General features: G+C 36.5%; 1 protein-coding gene across 5 annotated transcripts; it reads right to left on the bottom strand.

Annotated features, from left to right (window-relative positions):
• Positions 1–462: 462 nt before the first annotated feature.
• Znf286a (zinc finger protein 286A) lies at positions 463–15,900 on the bottom strand. 5 transcript variants are annotated; one of them, XM_048784313.1, is made up of 7 exons: positions 15,793–15,900; positions 15,142–15,299; positions 14,053–14,141; positions 11,889–12,003; positions 10,721–10,813; positions 3,677–4,967; positions 463–2,942 (listed from the first exon to the last, which is right to left on the bottom strand). In XM_048784313.1, the coding sequence occupies exons 2-6, from the start codon at positions 15,215–15,217 to the stop codon at positions 3,700–3,702; spliced, it is 1,641 nt and encodes a 546-aa protein (XP_048640270.1). In that variant the 5' UTR covers positions 15,218–15,299; positions 15,793–15,900; the 3' UTR covers positions 463–2,942; positions 3,677–3,699. The 5 variants fall into 5 exon arrangements, with proteins under 5 accessions (XP_048640270.1, XP_048640265.1, XP_015361590.1 ...); XM_048784308.1 differs by having other exon boundaries at positions 15,142–15,364; positions 15,793–15,862; XM_015506104.2 differs by having other exon boundaries at positions 3,677–4,931; positions 15,142–15,364; positions 15,793–15,858.
• Between the last annotated feature and the right edge of the window lie 1,936 nt (positions 15,901–17,836).

The raw sequence follows: 17,836 nt of genomic DNA, 5'->3' as shown, positions 1-17,836 counted from the left end.
ATTTGTATCCAAACATTTCAAATAATATTTTACCTAGTTTAAACTGTTCTTTTTTATTTTATTTTGGGCAGTGCTGAGATTAAAACAGAGGCCTTAACAAGTGCTCTACCACTGAACCAAACCCCCAGCCCAACTGTGCGTTTGATATGAAACCTCTTTCCTGCCCTTTACCCCCTTTACCTCTGCTATGTGAATGGTGCTATACCTGGCCTAAGGAATTAGCACTATTTGGTAGAAACTATCTTCCTCTACTCTGTAATCTTCTCGGAGACATTTGGGCTGTCAAGGGCATTCATTCCCCATCACATATCTCCAGAAGTTATAAAGCCCAGATAAACAGAAGTGTGATTGTTTTCCTGAGTGATAAGGAGATATTTTACAGTTGGTTTTTCTTTTCCTCTTAAAATGGGCTTAAATTAGGACAGTTTAAAAGCAATTTACAAAAGTCTCTGACAATACATGTACAAACAACATCTTTATTGACAATAGAACAGATAATATAAGAACAGATAATATTGTTTATAGATAACCAAAACATTTAAAATGCAGATCATTAAAATTTCCAAGATTTATGTGGAATACAAACATGTAATTAGGTTGAACATTATGTATAGTAAGGACAAATACAAAATGCAAAGGGCCAGAGTTCCCAGTAAAAGAGCAAATCCCTTAACACTAGTTAAAGTGCAATTAGGTTGTAAACTTGAGTCTCTGGAACTATCAGATAGCTCCTGCTTAAGTGATATTCAGAAGGAAAAGCGGCAGGTTCCACAAGGTCTCAAAGAAACTGCAAGGAACAGCACCAATGGAAGCAAAAGCAAAAAGTGAAAGCTCCATCTTTAAGATAAGTCAGAGAGCAGGAGAGTCACAGTTCTTTATTGGTAAACAAAAGGTGGGGAGATACTAAAGTTACTTCTACTGACTGATGCTTAGTCACTTGATGAAAATACAATTTAAAAATATAAACATTATAGAGAGAAAGACAGCATGCGACCTCAGAGTATTCATGAGCAGGCAGGTGGGAGCGGGCAGGAATGGGGGGCTGTCTACAGTGATGATGTGCGAAGTCCTCCATATGCATTTTCACTTAAACTTCATGACAATTTTGTGAGGAAAGGATGACTTATTCCCACTTTACAGATAAAGAAACCGAAACCCAGATTTAGTAGTTTTTTCAAGGTCACATAATTACTACCTGGGAGTGGCAGAAATCATACTCAACTTTGAAAAGCCCATGTTGGTCTTCTTTCATTAGTCAAATTTTGGTCTCCAAAATGAATTTATTTTCACTCAAGCTTTTGGCATACTAAAAAAGCTTAAATAACCGCAACTCTCTCTACAATGTATAGTTGCAACCTAGTGGTTAGGAGTATTTTCATGCATCATTTCCAAACTCTCATATTTCCCCCACCCCATTTTTTTTCTCTCTCCCAGTATTCTCTAACATTAAAAATAGTGATAGGACTATGGAGTTCCTGAGCCATCCCTCTGGGGGTATTTATCTGTCTTGTTCTGCTTTCTAGTCTAGCTTAGGAGGGTAACCACAATGGCTAGTCCCTAAGAAAGGATATGTTCACCATCATTATAACTTTCCATTCTACCTAATTTCTCTGGGTTTAATCTCTCTATCCCACCTGGATAGACATGGATTCTCTAGTGCAGGGGCCAGTTAACATTTTCTATAATGAGCCTAATAGTAAATTTTGGGGGCTTCAGGGAACATATAATCTTCTAAGGACTGAATGTGCCCCTCCAAAATTTTTACACTGAAATCTAATTACCCATGTCATGGTATTACAAAGTAGGGCTTTTGGAAGGTGAGTAGGTCATCAAAGTGGAGTCTTCTTGAAGGGAATCAGTACACTTTTAAGGGGCTAAGGACAATGAGAAGGAGCCCTCTGTGAACCAGGAAGTAGCACATCACCAAACCCAAATCCTCTGGTGCCTTGAAATTCTCAGTCTCCAAAATTATTGAGAAATTTCTGTTTATAAGCTATCCAGTAAGTGGAATTGGATTGTAGCAGCCCCCAAGACACAAACTCTGTTGCATAGAAAAGCAGCCAAAGACAGCATGTAACTGATGAGTATGGCTGAATCCCAACAAAATTCAAGGAAAAAAGCAATGGGCCAGACATGGTCCAAGAGTCCACACCATAGCTTGCCACTTCCTGCTCTAAATCATACTGATTAAGGTGATGAAAGACTTGAGCTACTTTTCCTATATTGTGTTAAGTAAGCTATTTTCCCACCCTGACCTTTGAACTCTTAAGCCTTTCCACTTTGGCTCCCTTCCATGTTTCTATTATCTCTTCCTGAAGAGGTCTTTCACCCTCACTGCTGGATTTATACTCCATTCAGCTTCATGAGAGTGATCCCCATTATCATCACTTCTTTACACCCTACCCCCTAATTTTCTTCAATCATAAAATTTATGATTCCTATTGAGAGGAATAATGTGGAGGGGGCAAACGTATGGAATGGAAGGTAAAGATTCAGAAGGGAAGAAGGAAATCTGTGATTATGTTTTTGTCCCCCTATAGTTTTCATATAACATATAAATAGGGTAACAACAAAAATTGCACATGTATAGTGTTTTACTAGATATTAATTTGTACTACTGCTTTTGTTTCCAATCTTGCCACTGGTCTTTGGTCACCCATGTAACTTATGCTAATATGCCTCTCTGATTTTGTGCCTTGCCCACTTTCTTAAGTAAGGGCTCTGGGACAAAGACCAACTGACATATAGAGAATAAGAACAATACCAAAAATATGGGTAAGTATACAGGTCAGAAAAAAAAAAGTAGTAACTTCTTCATGAAGAGCAGCTGTTAACCCTCAAATGACTCACTTGAGGGCCGTTTCATAAGCTTTTTCCATACCGAACAGGAAAGTTTGCCCTGGTGCCTCACAGTTGCTTCAGTTCTCTTCTTGACTGGAATCCTAAATAAAAATAATAATTGAATTTATCAACTTTTCAGATTCTCAATATTCTACGGCTTTTTCTAAAGGTGACAGAAAGCTAAATAATATATAGAAATGAAGCCTCCCCTACTTTGACTACAGAAAACCAAGGATTCAATCAATGACAAGGTTAAGAAAAGATAGACTTGATTAACAATGACAGTTAAGATTCTGACCCACTCTCTACTTCAGGTTAACTCTCAAGGAATTGGAAAATGCAGGAAAATCTTTCAAATGAAGGAAAAAAAGTATTTAAATCTATGAACAACATAATCCACGTAAATGTAATTAGAACTTGCTGTAAATACATTTTAGTTATGTTCAGCAAATTAGACAGCAGCCTTCAAGGAGGAGGAAGTAAATCCTAAGAAACTTCCTACTTTTGGCCTTATAATTTCTATGGCTAAAATAAAAGAAATGGTACTCTGGAGAAAGAATATATATGCATATATAGGAGTCTACTTTGGATTCAGAGTAATCTCATCTTTCTGATGAGGATATGAAATTTCAGCCTAAGTTACAAAATAAAAATTTTTTTTCAAAGTGAGAGGGTACAACAAGCCTCTGGCATATGACCATGAAAAAGGGGAATGGGATCTATGGGTGAAATTATATATTAGGCAAGTGAAATTAGATGCATATAGCATTGGCCTGTGCACATTATGGGTCCACCTAAACACTCAGATATTAACGCAGCAATAAAATGTACTTACATTTCTTCCCATTCAGTAATTTTTCAGGGTTTCTCTTCTATGTGAGTTCTTTGATGTCTGAAGCGGGATGAACTACACTTAAAGCTTTTCCCACATTCATTACATCTAAAGGGTTTCTCTCCTGTATGAGTTCTTTGGTGTTGAATAAGAGCTGATGAATGAATGAAGGCTTTTCCACATTCACTACATTTGTAGGGTTTCTTTCCAATATGAATTCTCTGATGTTTAGCAAAATTTGAGCTCCGGCTAAAGGTCTTCCCACATTCTTGACACTCATAGGGTTTTTCTCCAGTATGAATTCTCTGATGCTGAACAAGGTGCGTGCTCTGACTAAAAGTTTTCCCACATTCACTACACTCATATGGCTTCTCTCCCGTATGAACTCTCTGATGCTTAGTAAGGGATGAACAATGGCTAAAGGCTTTACCACATTCTAGGCATCTATAGGGCTTTTCTCCAGTGTGAGTTCTTTGATGTTTAATGAGTGCTGATGAATGAATAAAAGCTTTATCACATTCATTACATTCATAAGGTTTCACTCCAGTATGAATCAACTGATGCTGCACAAGATGTGTACTTCGGTTAAAACCTTTCCCACATTCACTGCATTCATAAGGTCTCTCTCCAATGTGAATTCTCTGGTGTATTGCAAGGGATGAGCTTTCCGTGAAGGTTTTCTTGCATTCACTACATGCAAAGAGAATTCTAGTATGAGTTCTCTGGTGTTTAGTTAAATTAGCTCTGTGGCTAAAAGATTTCCCACAATCATTACAAGTATAGGGTTTCTCTCCAGTATGGACTCTCTGGTGTCGAATAAGCACTGAATGGTAAGTGAAAAGTTCACCACAGTCATTACATTTATGAGGTTTTTTCTCTTTATAGGTTCTCTGTTTTTTCATTAAATTTGATTTCTGTTTCAATCTTTTCCCAAGTGAGTGAAAGGCATAAGATCCTTTGGGAACTCTGTCTTGAGTGATAAGAACAGACTTCTGACCAAAGGTTTTCCAGTATATATCACGCTCATGATCTTCATCTTCAGGAAGTGAATTCATGTGGGTAAACATTTCTCTCAAGTGTTTCTCCTGATTTTCTTGCTGATTTTCTAACCAATTTTCACATTCAAGAGCTGTTTCCAAGTTGGAGTCATAGACACTATTTCTTGCCAGTCTGTCTATTATTGCAATTGGATGTGATTCGTCTTTGGAAAAATCTTGAACTGAAGATGAATCTTTGCTCTCAGGTAAAGTCTCCACGTCTGAAAGACATTGGAAATGCATATTTCCTTCATTTTCTGTGCTCAAAAAAAAAAAAAAAATAGCAGTTCTGTAATAGGTTAAGAGTTAATGAAGGTAAAAAGCACACATTCAAGGAGTAGATTTGAATTTTTTGGGGTGATTTACAAAAGAGAAGCAAATAGAGGGAAACAAATGCTCAGTGTATGCAGAGAAAACAAGTATACCCTATCCAGGAGAATCGGAAGGTAGGAAAGATGACAAGAAAGGTAGGAGGAGAGATGCAGATGAAGCAATACATCAGTGGATGAGCAGGCAATGATTACATTTGGATCAGAACAGGATCAGTAAAAAGTGCTTTCCAGTTTTTTTATATATATAGAATTCCTATTGCTGTAATAAATATTGGTAGTTATCATCTTAGTAAACAGTTACAATTTCTAGGTTTCTGGTCTTTTAATCCTACTTATGTTCAGTTCTATTACCATTTTAATATTCCCAACAATGCTTTTATAAAGTTTCTCATCAAAAAATCCAAATATATGATATGAGGTGACAGATGAACAAGGCTATTCACTACAACACTTATTAAGGCTGTAAAAGAATGTTAACAGTTCCAATACCTAATACAGAGAAATGACTGAATAAACTATAGCTTATACAATGAGTACTACGCAACTTTTAAAAAATGAGAAAGATTTTTATCATATTGCTATGTGATCTCCAGCATATATTAAGTATTTTTTTAAAAAGCAAGTTGTAAAAGAATGTTGTATAGTTTGCTGCTACTTTTTGTGTCAGGAAAAGGAGAATGAGATATATTATTTGGTTGTATTTTCAAAAACCAAGGAAAGATTGGATGGAATACAAATCTAATGAGTGACAGACCCAGAATTTCAAGGATTATCTGATTCTGGAGAAACTTTTCTCACAATTTAGGTATATATTGTTTAACCAAGTCAGAATTTCTGTAAGAAGTGAGTTGAGGATATTCACTCATCAGAAGTATTTAAGAATATTAAATTGTATGTTCAAGTGGCCGGCATTGTAGCTCAGTGGTAGAGTGCTCGCCTAGCATAGGCACTGGGTTCAATCCTCAGCACCACATAAATGTAAAATAAAGATACTGTGTCCACCTAAAATTTTTAAAAAATACATATATTAAAAATAATAAATAAATTGTATGTTCAAAACAGGGGGAAAAAATACGACAAAGAAGAAAAAGAAATGGCTGATAATAGATATCACCATAACTTATAGTAAGGAAAATTTAGTGTAGTCAGCTTATAAAAATTACAAAGCTGGGGAGAAACACTGGCCAAATTATAATGTTACATTGTGTGCATATATGAATATGTAACAGCAAATCTCAACATTATGTAAACTATAATGCACCAATAAAAAATGTGGAAAGAAGAAACAAAACAAAACCAAGGAAAGATAAATAAAAAAAACTAATAAAAATGTTATCTATAGGGGAAATATCAGAACAGAGGAGAGAGGGCAAATATAGGTACTGAACCTTTCTAAATATATACCTAAAAAAATATATTGAAATTGTTATACCCAATGTAAATCATTTTAAAATGATGGAATAATTTAAACAGTGATTCAAAAGAATAAACAGATCAGTGAAATAGAAGAGCAAAATCAGAAATAAACTGTATTCTTACAGTATATGGAACAATTAAGGATAATAGAAAGGTGATATTTCAGTCAGTAAACAATATTTCTTTTTCAACAAAAGGTACCATGACAACTAAGAAGAAAATTAAGTTAGATTTCTTATTCCATATACCAAATACATTCTACTTATTCATTTATTTACTCATCTGTCTATCCATTTTATCCAACAAATAACTACTGAGTATCTACTACATGCTAGACTATGTGCTAGTCACTGGGGAAAATACATTTACCCCTTATGCAGATATAAGGAGAAAGAATTTAATATAATCTTTACAAGTAAATATCAAACAAGAAGCCATTGAAATGTTCTAAGCAAAGGGATGGCATGATCCAATTGATTTTCAAAACTCTCTCACTGTGGTACAGAACGAAGCACATGGGGGTAAATGTGGAATCAGGGAGATTGTCATAGTAATTTAGGCAAACAAAAATAAAATGGAAGGATATTAACAGTGAAGAAATATTTAGAATATAATTAGGTAAGTATAATGGAAAACTGGATAAGGGAAGGAGAAGGAAATATAAAGACTTCATAGATTTCTGGCATGTATGATTTGGTAGACAGTAAGTATCATTAAGACAATTCTTGGAAAAGGATCCTGTTGGGAAAGAGGAATTTGGGCATATTTCAGACATCCAGTTTTGAACACTGTGAATTGAGGAATCTTTGACATAAGTAAACAGAGACATGAAGTAGTCACACAGATGTTCAGAACACAAGTTCTGAAAAGAGATCAAGGACAGAAATACAAATGTGGGAATTATCTTAATAGATGACAATTGGTGATAAGAGTGATCAGACGACCTAAGTGAAAGTAGAAGCTGCAAACTGATGACCCATCTGCCAAATCTGACCTCAGGCATATTGTGTTTGGCCTTCACCGTTTATACAAGTTTTAAAAATAATTTGCTAACATCTAAAAAATAAGGGTATGTCACATAGAACCAAATTTTAGGTTTCTCTGGGGGAAAAAAAAATGAAAGCATACTGAAGGACAACAACCAGTTCAAACAAGGGTTGACAGCTATAGTTTGCTGCTTATTTTTCTTAATAAATTTTTATTGGAACATAGTCATATCCATTCATTTACATAAGGCTGTTTTTGCACCATATGTCAAACTGAGTGGATACAGAGACACCATCTGTCCCATAAGGCCTAATCATTTATGACCTAAATTTCTACTTAAAAAGCTTGCCAGTCCTTGAATTAGAGCTAATGGAGTAATGGCCACTTCTTTCAGTTGAGGCACATGTTCCTCTAATTTACCATTCTGACCTTGCTTCCTTTGCTTATATAACCTCCTGGCCCATGTTAAGCACTCAAATTTATGACTCCAGGAATACAAAATGAAAGGGAGATTAAAATCAAATCTTGAACAATCCAAACATTAAATTGTTAAAAACAACAAAAAAAAAGAAAACTAAGAAGACACACCAAAAAAGCCAAGAAATGATTCCAAGTGAATTAAGGATTTAAGGAACAAATATACTAGAGAACACAGGCAAATATTTATGTAGTCGTGGGATGAGAAAGGACTTTAAAAGGAATACTCAAAAGGCAGAAAATTAAAAATATAGAATATTAAATTTGTTCATCAAAAAGTATTGCAAAACTGAAAGGAAAAATGTGTGCAACTAAACAAAGGGTGAATATATGAAGCATTCTCAAAGATCATTAAGAGCAATATTTCTCCCCAGAAAAGAAGTGGTAAATAGACAAGTCACAAAGATAGAAAGGCTTACTAGGATTAAACAGACATGTATCCATAATCACAGAGAAAGATTTTTAAAACTCCACTATTCCAAAGAACAGAGTTTTAAAAAAGAATATTCAGGAAGGATTTTATGAGATATAACATGTTTATATGTGTATTCTGGAGAATTTTCTTTATGAGGCATAACATAGTAAACATGTACTTTTTTTCTTTAGGAAAAATCCTTCCTAAATCATCTTTATAAAAATATTTTTTATATTATTTTTTAATGGTACAGTGTTGGAGCATAGATAGATGAGTAAACCAGAGAGCTTAGAAATAAATCCAGATACAAATGCAAGTATCCAGGGGAATAACATCATTTCAAACCTCTGATAAAAGATAATTCAACAAATTATCTTGGATTATGAACTGTAAGCTTGGAAAAAGATAAAATTAGCTCCCCATTTAACACCATATACTAAAATAAAAATCTGTAAACAAAATTTGAACTCTTTAGAATAAAACAGATTATCTTTCTAACATTGGATTAAGGAAGACAATTTCCAAAAAACTTAACTATTAAAAAAAAATCAATAAATCTGTCCTTAAAATTTAAAAATTCAATATGCTTAATAAAATAAAGCATCCAAGACTGGAAGAACCATTTTTCCCCCTGCTGCCATGTATTAGAGTCTAAAATAAATAACTCAAAAAGAAAGATGTTGAACAGTCAAATTTTTAAAAAAATAAACAAAGGATATTAATAGGCAATTCACAAAAGAAAAAACCCAAATACCCAATAAGCAAAAAGTGCTCCAACTCAGAGAAATGAAAATTTAAAAACACAAAATAGCATTTTGGACCCCACCAGACTGACAAAAATGAAGTCTGATAACATCAACTGAAGGCTAGGGTGGGTGTGGAACCAGACAATTCCTAGTAAAACTAACATGTAATTGTTTTTCCAGTTATTTACATTAACCCCAACCCTTAAGATGAACATGTATCAATAAACAGAAGACTGCAATTGTTACTAATGGCAAAAAAGTAAAATTGAACTATTCACTTTATTCACACTATGGACATACTCCATATTAGTAAAAATAAACAAACATGACTCATTAACATAGGTTAAGCAATAAAATATAATGTATACATATACATACACATGTAAACACTGGAATGATACACACAAACTTTGAGATATACTGATTTTACAGAAAGAAAGAATGTAAGGATTGTAACTGAATTTCTAATATGTTTTACTTCTTAAAAAATAAAAGATATTACACACATTCAAGAATGGCTAAAATGAGTCACGTGTGTGGTGACACATGTCTGTAATCTCAGCAGCTTGGGAGGCTGAGACAGGAGGATCTTGAGTTCAAAGCCAGCCTCAGCAACTTAATGAGGCACTTAGCAACTCAATGAGATCCTGTCTCTAAATATGGATTGGGGATGTGGCTCAGTGGTTAAGCATCCCTGGGTCCAATCCCTGGTATCAAAAAAAAAAAAAAAAAAAAAGGAATAGCTAAAATGAAGACAAATAGTATTATGTGTTGGTAAGTATTTGGAGCAACTAGAACTCACATCTTCTGGTAGGAATATAATGGGTATGTTAACTTTGTAAACTTTGGCAATATGTATAAAAAATGAACATGAACCTAATCTATGACTCAATAATTTTACCTGTATGTATATATCCAACAGAAATGCTTGTATCTGTTTATAAAAAGACATGTGAAAGAATGAACATTACAGCACTATTCACATAACCCAAAACTTGAAGCTATCAAAATGCCCATCTTTAAGATAATAAATAAATAAATAAATTGGATACTGACATAATGAAAGACTAAATGATAATGAGAATGAATGAACTACAACAGGCCACAACATGGATGTATCTCAAAGTTAACAGTTCAGTGAAGGAAGTCAGACACAAGAATATGTACAATATGAGTCCACTGATATAAGAAGAACCATCAAAACTAACCAATGACACTCTAAGTTAGGATAAGGTTACCCACGGGAGGAAGGAGGTGACTAAAAGAGGACACGGGGTGCTTTAGAGGTACTGGTAATGTTGTTTTCTTGATATAGGCAGTAGTTACATGAATGCGTCTTGGTTTGTCAAAATCATAGCATTTATAGCATTGATACTTATGTATTTTATACTACCAAAAAGAAAAAAAAGAGGTAAATGAAGTAAAATATTAGCATCTATATTTAATATTGGTGATGAATACATGTTATTTTATTTTCTGGACTTCTGTGTGTACTTAAGATGCGTTAGAATTTAAAATAAAATACTTAAAATAAAGGCATATAGGGACTTCTAATATTCTTCCTTAAACATTAAAAAAGTACCACTTATTTACTATTTTGCTGAATATTTCTGAAGATTCCCATCTATGTGACTCACCTGAATAGCTGCATTTGGGAGTTTTTCTCTCAAGCTTTAATGGTTCTTTTCCACTGTCCAAATTGTAATTCTCAGGTTTGGAAACTGGAAGCCCTATTAATTAAAAGAGAGGAAAGAAAAAAAAAAAAAAAGAAATGGAGAAATGGAACTTAACTATTTGTGATAGGCATAAAAATTTATACTGCAATATAATCCTAACCCCATAATCTACAAAGACAAAATGTTATAAGAAGATCCAGAAAAAGGGAGGATGGGTCTCTAAATGGAGTTAGAAATATATGCAGTATGAGTTTAGGTCTGGTAGAGAGTGAAACTGGGTTTGTCTCTTTATTTACTTATTTTATGAAGAAATTTTACTCTATATATGTATAATCTGCCAAAATACTTACTGTCATGTATAACCAAAAAGAACAAATAAAAAATAAATAAATTTTAGAGCAATCTTGCAGATTAGTTCTTACCTTAGAAAAGAATATGGGGAAAAAGTAGGACCTCAGTGGTACCACAAAATTGTGACTGTGGTCACTGGAGTTTTTGTCTACTAATGTTTTTCTTTTCCTCCTTTTTCAGTTATTGGAAGGTACTTTCACTGAGAATTTGTTACATGAGGTTTGGGAAGGGCTACTAATCCTTTCTACCTCTCACACAAACATGTACATTTTCTTTTTTTTTGGCTCAGTTCTCTAACTGCCAGTGGCCATCTCTGCTATATAGAGAGATCCTAAGAATAAAGCTAATATAGGGAAAAGTCAGGTCAACAGGTTAAAAATAAATAAATAAATAAATAAAATTCCTGATGATATATTTGATTCCCTGAATCAAGATTTCTCCCATTTTAAAGGTAGTTTGAATTAGGCTGTCTGTCCCATGAGTCCTGATATACAACAGCCATAGACATTTCACAAAGATCCTGCAGCAAAAATAGATTTTTCTCAGTTGGAGTTATAGTTCAGTTGTAGAGTGCGTGCTTAGCATGCTCAAGGTCCCAGGTTTAATTCCCAGCAAAAAACAAAACAAAACACTAGAAACAGATTTTTCTCTAATCCCCAAAAGAACGGATACTCTATGACTTCTGAATTCAAAAATGAGTGCAAAAATGAAGCTATTTCTTTTTCAATGAAGTAATGATATCCACATAAGCAGATTTCAGAGTCATGAAGATTCTTACAAAGTGAGACCAGGTTCCTATAGTTCTCCAGCATCATATCCCTTTGTTTAGGATCCAGCTTCCCCCACTCCTCTGGAGTAAAGTCCATGGCCACATCCTTGAATGTCACTTTCTCCTAAGACACAAAACAGACTTGTGTTTACCATCTTTTATTTGATAGCTTGCTTTTCTCACACACACCCACACCCACACCCACACCCACACACACATACCCCAATGTTCAGCTGGAACTGAAGCAAAGGCCTGAGATAACATTCAAGAAGGGAAGTGACAAGTATTCTAACAGTGTTTGGAATCTGAATATTCTATGTACAGTCACTGAATATCAAATGTGGGCCAGGCGCACTGTGCAGGTCTCAACATAAGAACCAAATGAAATAAGATCATGGTTTCTCCTTTGAGAGATTACATTTTTTATGGGGAGTAAAATATTACCAACCAATGAGTTAACAATTTTGTTTGGCAAAGTAAACAAAATATAGGTAGAGAAAGAAAGAAAACAGGTCTACATAATTCCCCTGTGAGTCCTTAATAAACACCTGAGGAATCAATTTTCAGAAGATTTATCGCAATGTAGAGTTTGCAAACAGAAGATATGCAAACATTGGCAGTGAGCACCAAACCCCATTAAACGTAAATAATTCAAGGTAAAAGGTATTAAATTAAATAAAAAATAAATAAATAAGGTATTAAATTGGAAAGTGACTGCAACAAACTAATTAAGATTTAACACACAGAGGTTTATGTGTAAAATACCATTCATATTTTGTTTCTATAAGAAAAAAGATACAAAAATTATAAGGAGGTAGAAACATATCAGTATTGAACATGCCCTTTAAGTAAAGTCATAGAGAATGGGAATAATAGTCCAAGGCTACAAGAACAAACATATATAAACAAGCCTTGGAAAATAATATTCTATAGTTTCTGTAATGGTACAGAAAATGCCTTCTTTTTAAACACTCATGAAGCATTTGTAAAAACTAACAAAATTAATTTCAATAAATTCCCAAACAGAACAGAAAAATGACAGATGATAATAAAAAAACCATCAGAATATAAAAATAATAATGAAATAATGTAGACCCCAAAGCCAAATAGCTAAAACTGTATTTAGAGGAAATTTCATAGCTTTAAACACTTTTATTTCATTTAAAAAATTATGTAAATAAATGAAAGAAGCATACAAAACAAGTTAATAATAACAAATTAAGGAACATGAAAAGAACTATAGGATAAAAGCAGAAATTCTGAGAACAGAAAATGAGAAGGAAAATCTGAAGGTCAGCAGGGAATGGTGTTAGACCATTGTTAATGTCCTATTTCTAGAAAAAGAAATAATACAAAGTAAAAATGTTGACTTCTAGAGAATCTGGACAAGATATCTCTGTATTCTTTGCAACATTTCTTATGTTTACAGTTTTTCCAAAGTATAAAGTTTACACAATGGAAATAATCTGAGATCTAAGAAATAAAAGCCAGGTGCTATGGTGAAAGCCTACAATCTCAGCAACTTGGAAGGCTGAGGCATGAGGATCGCAAGTTCAAAGCCAGCCTCAGCAACTTAGCAAGGCCCTGAGCAACTTGTCGAGACCCTGTATCTAAATAAAAAGGGCTGAAAACATATGAAAGTTAAAAGAAAAACATAATTATCCATTGCACACCATCACATAAATTTAAAAATTCCTAACATTTACCATAGCTGCTCTTACACAGGGAATTAAATTCTAACAGTAATTTTACCCCTCCCTAAGCTTCCCTTTTATAACACTCATTTGAACTATTTGAGTATTAATTACCTTCTAATCACTTCATAATTTAAGGTGTTTTTTCCTCTAGAGAGAAATGTAAATTTTAAGGAGCATTCATCACATTATCTTTAAAATAGTTTCCCATATTACCAAGCACAGAAATTAGCATGGTAGGCCAAAGAAGGGAAATGTTGCTTACCTGCCTGTAGAGGGACAATAAAAATAGGTGGAGATTTGAGGTACTATGGAAAAGTATAAAATATTTCCTACCAAGTTCATTAATCTCTCAGAATTAAAACTCAGTTCTCTAGATGGGCTCTAGTAAAAAAAGAAACTTTTATCAAAAAGAAGGGAGCACACCTGTACTCTGAGAAATAAGGTGGGACTTCTATCACCATTAGACTCACACTCACCTGTGATCTGGCTGTGAGGCACATAGTTGCCACTTCTTCCTCTTCTGTGTTCTTCTCTTGGCAGAGGGGGGAATCCTGGGAAGACATGGCTAAGGGCAAGAAAGCAGTCATGATGGGGCTCAAGATGCTACTTAGACATATAAGACAACAAGTCTAAAAAATTCCTCCATCACATTAAATGTGCCCCTTATTAACATTGAGACTGAAAGGACACCCCCCCCCCAACAACCTATTACCTCCAAGAATTATGGAAAATGCCCAGGAATGTTGCTATACCAGACTTAAATGCATTGCTATAATCATATCACATTCTGGAAGGTGGTCCTCTCTGATCTAGAAATTAGAATAATTCAGTGAATTTCCCAGTTCAGTCTACACAAAATTAGTATCATAGTTCATCATATCAATGGTTCTCAAAAATTACTCTAAAAACTTATTTAAAATGTAGATTGCTGGACTTCACTAAAGTAATTGTCACTGATTGAGTATGGAGTGCAATCCAAAAACCTAACAAGCACAGATAGGAAGTTTAGGGGGAATTCTGATGCTAGGTCACAGAACAAACTTCAAGAAACTCTGGTCTAGTAGTACTGAAAGTCAACCCTTGCCTTCTAGTCTGTTTTGCATGTTAAACACCACCATCACCAAAACAAACAAAAAGATCAAACCCGCACTGAATTTAAATCATAGGTAACTATAAAGATACAGTGAAATAATGGGTGTGGAGAAATTTTTGTCAACCACAAAGCTGATTTCTCAAATCCACTGATGGGGACTAGAATGGAATAATCATTTGAAAGGAAGAGCAAGTGAGAAGAGTGGTTGTAGCTGTGCTCACATCTCAGATTAACATTTCCACTCTTATTTTGGGGGCTGCTTGGAAGGGTCCATTGTGCACCAGGTTGCAATGGAAAGGACAGGGGATGATCCTGTACCAAACTCTCTACACTCAAATAGCCCACCCATCCACCAAGACAATGGAGACAGTCCTCTCTGCCAATGGCCACCTATTCCGAGACAACCCTTTTCCCTCCAGGAGGAAGGACTCCACCCTTCCACCACAGAAGTGCAACACTTGAGCAATTCTACCTTTTTTCTCAGGCATTTCGGCCAAATCTGTCTCCATGATCACCACCTCCTCCATGTCCAGATTTCTGCTTTTCATCCAAAAAGCACACCTCAGTGGACAGAGCAGTCAGAAGTCCCGGGAGCCTCGGGTGTTCCTTCCTGTCTTTCCTCTGGGGGCTCTGCGGAAATGTCTCAGTCAGAATCAGGTCGCTCTCTCTCTCTCACGGTGGAGCCTGCCTCGGTCCTACAGAGCGGGAGGAAACCCGAGGACAGCATCCCTGAGAGTGGGTCCTTAAATACCTGTCCCTGCGCTGGGAGCGATCCCTGGGGAGGGAGACAGAGCGTCCGAAGAGATGGCGCTGGAGCTGCCGCCAAGGCACAGGAGCATAGACAAATCCGTGGCTCTCAGGACATTCGCCCAGGACCCACGACAACCCCGCGTGCTCCGCTCAGCTCCGCGTTGCCCGCCGGTCGCGCACCGACTGGCACCGCGCTAGCACCCGGGGCCGGGGGGGTAGGATTCAGGGCAGAGCGTGAGGGGATGGGGTCACGGTCTGCCTTCCACACTCCTTTCGCAAAGGAGCACTCCAGTCCCGATTGGGCACAGAACGACCCCCCGGGGCCACCGCCCAATCCAAACGCGGAGTCGGGGTACAGGTAAAACCAACTCACCTCCCATCCCGGGCCTGACAAAGGCTACGAACTTCTCAGGCCAGCTCGGAGTCGCGCATGCGTAAGAAGCCGGGGCAACGCCGACCAGCCCCTCCCACCCGGAACTACGATTCCCAGAAGCCCTTGCGCGCCGTTAGGCCCTTTGCTCGGCAGGTGGGAGGGAGCCTGCGTGGCTGGGCTGGGAGAATCCGAAGCACGACTAGTTTCTTCCCTGTTGCTAGAATATAGGGCGTCGTCTCCTGTGTCGGATCTCCAGCCAAGGGAGGAAGGCAGCTCCAGAAATACTGACCCGAATTGGCTGGACTTTTTCACGCCTTGTCTACCCATGTGCACAATGCATAGGATTGCAGAGTTCAATGCAAAAGTATTCTGTTGTACAGTATATTGGAGTGGATGAATTTTATCCATGTTTTTGTCCTCCCCAAACTCATCCTTTACATTTAAACATATGAAAGGTGTGTTTTTAGGAGCAGTAGGTTCTTGGTTGCACGTTCATTCTGAAGCCAGGATTAGAGAGGCAGTCAGTAGAGATAGGTCAATTGAGTTATGTTGGATCAAGGAGCCAATTTTGAGTGAGTCCCGCAAGTTAGAGAATGTCCTCTGAGGGACTGAAATGTTAATTACTTAGGAGCCTTTTCTCCACTCTTATCAAGAATCTCCCTCTGCTCCAACCTGTTACTGAGGTAACCTGACTGTAAGGTTGTTAATTAATTTGTCCTTGGCTGCTCTATCCTGCCCTTCCCCCTTCAACCCACCTGTTTCCACCTTTTGGCCATCCATCAAACATTCCTAGGCCTAGCCAAATGCCTAGTTACCTACACAGGAAGGAGAAAGATAAGGGGAAGAGGGCAGGAGAACAAAGGAAGCTAGAACTTATAAAAAGGGCAGAGCACCTTGCTTCTTTGGGATGCTAGGATACCACCTATGGCCCCCTTCTCCCTGCCCAGAGAAGTTCATGTTACCCTTTTTTAAAAATAAACCCCGCTTTATATGCTTGCCTTGGCGTGCTTCTCTAATGTTCAAACTTCAACATGTGATGAAGCAGAACTCGTCACCCATAACTGGCAGTAGCAATTCCAATGTTCTTGTATACATAGACTATCTTGCTTTCCTAAAAATTCCTATATCATGTGAGATGAATTGAAAAGATTGAACCAGTTTTAATAAATTTGAACAACGGATTCTATGAAGCCCCCAAATACATACATATAAAAGAGATGGTCTAAATTTTTCAAAAAAAAAAAAAAAAAAAGGTTATACTATCAAGGGAATGTGGCTGAGTCCAGTTCTATTATGGGACTAACTTATCTCAAACTCATCTTGTCTACACTGCTTCTCTTCTCAGTGAATAATGTTACTGCCATTCACCCATTTGCATGAGTCAGAAGCAAACCTTTGACCTCACTATCTAGTTATCACCAAGTCCTATATATTTCTTAACTCTCCAATTTTTCCATTTCTCTATTCCTACTAGCATTATTTCAGCTCTGACTGTCAGGGATTCACCAGGATTACAATCACAGTCTCCTAACTGGGTTCCAGAACTCATGTTTTCTCTCCCACCAATCTGTTCTCTACAATTTCTGACTAGTGGTCATTCTACAGCAAAAAAAAAAATGATGTTACTTTGCTGCTTAAAACCCTTCAGTGGCTTTCAGAAACTTTGGGGCAAAATGATTTCCAATTCCCGCAAACCCCTCCTTTTGAGCAAAATTGGACTGTGACTCACTTTTTACTGATAAAATACAACAAAGGCAACGTTAGAATCTAATGCTTGTCTTGGTGGCAGAATCGTCTTGCTGACTTTGATGAAGAAACTAGTGATATTGGGGAGATCACATGACAAGAAACTGAGAATGGCCTCTAGCCAACAACCAGCAAGAATCTAAAACCCTAGATCCCATAGCCTGCAAGGAACTGAACCTTTCAACATCCTCTTTGTGCTTGGAAAGGGATCCTTCCCTATAGTCTACCCATGAGAACCTGGTCCTGTCTGATACCTTGATAGCCGGCTGCTGAGGACCCAAATAAGCTGTGCCCAGAC

Source organism: Marmota marmota, unplaced genomic scaffold (assembly GCF_001458135.2).
Source record: "Marmota marmota marmota unplaced genomic scaffold, marMar, whole genome shotgun sequence".
Lineage (NCBI taxonomy): Eukaryota > Metazoa > Chordata > Mammalia > Rodentia > Sciuridae > Marmota > Marmota marmota.
This window is presented reverse-complemented; position numbering and strand designations above follow the sequence as displayed.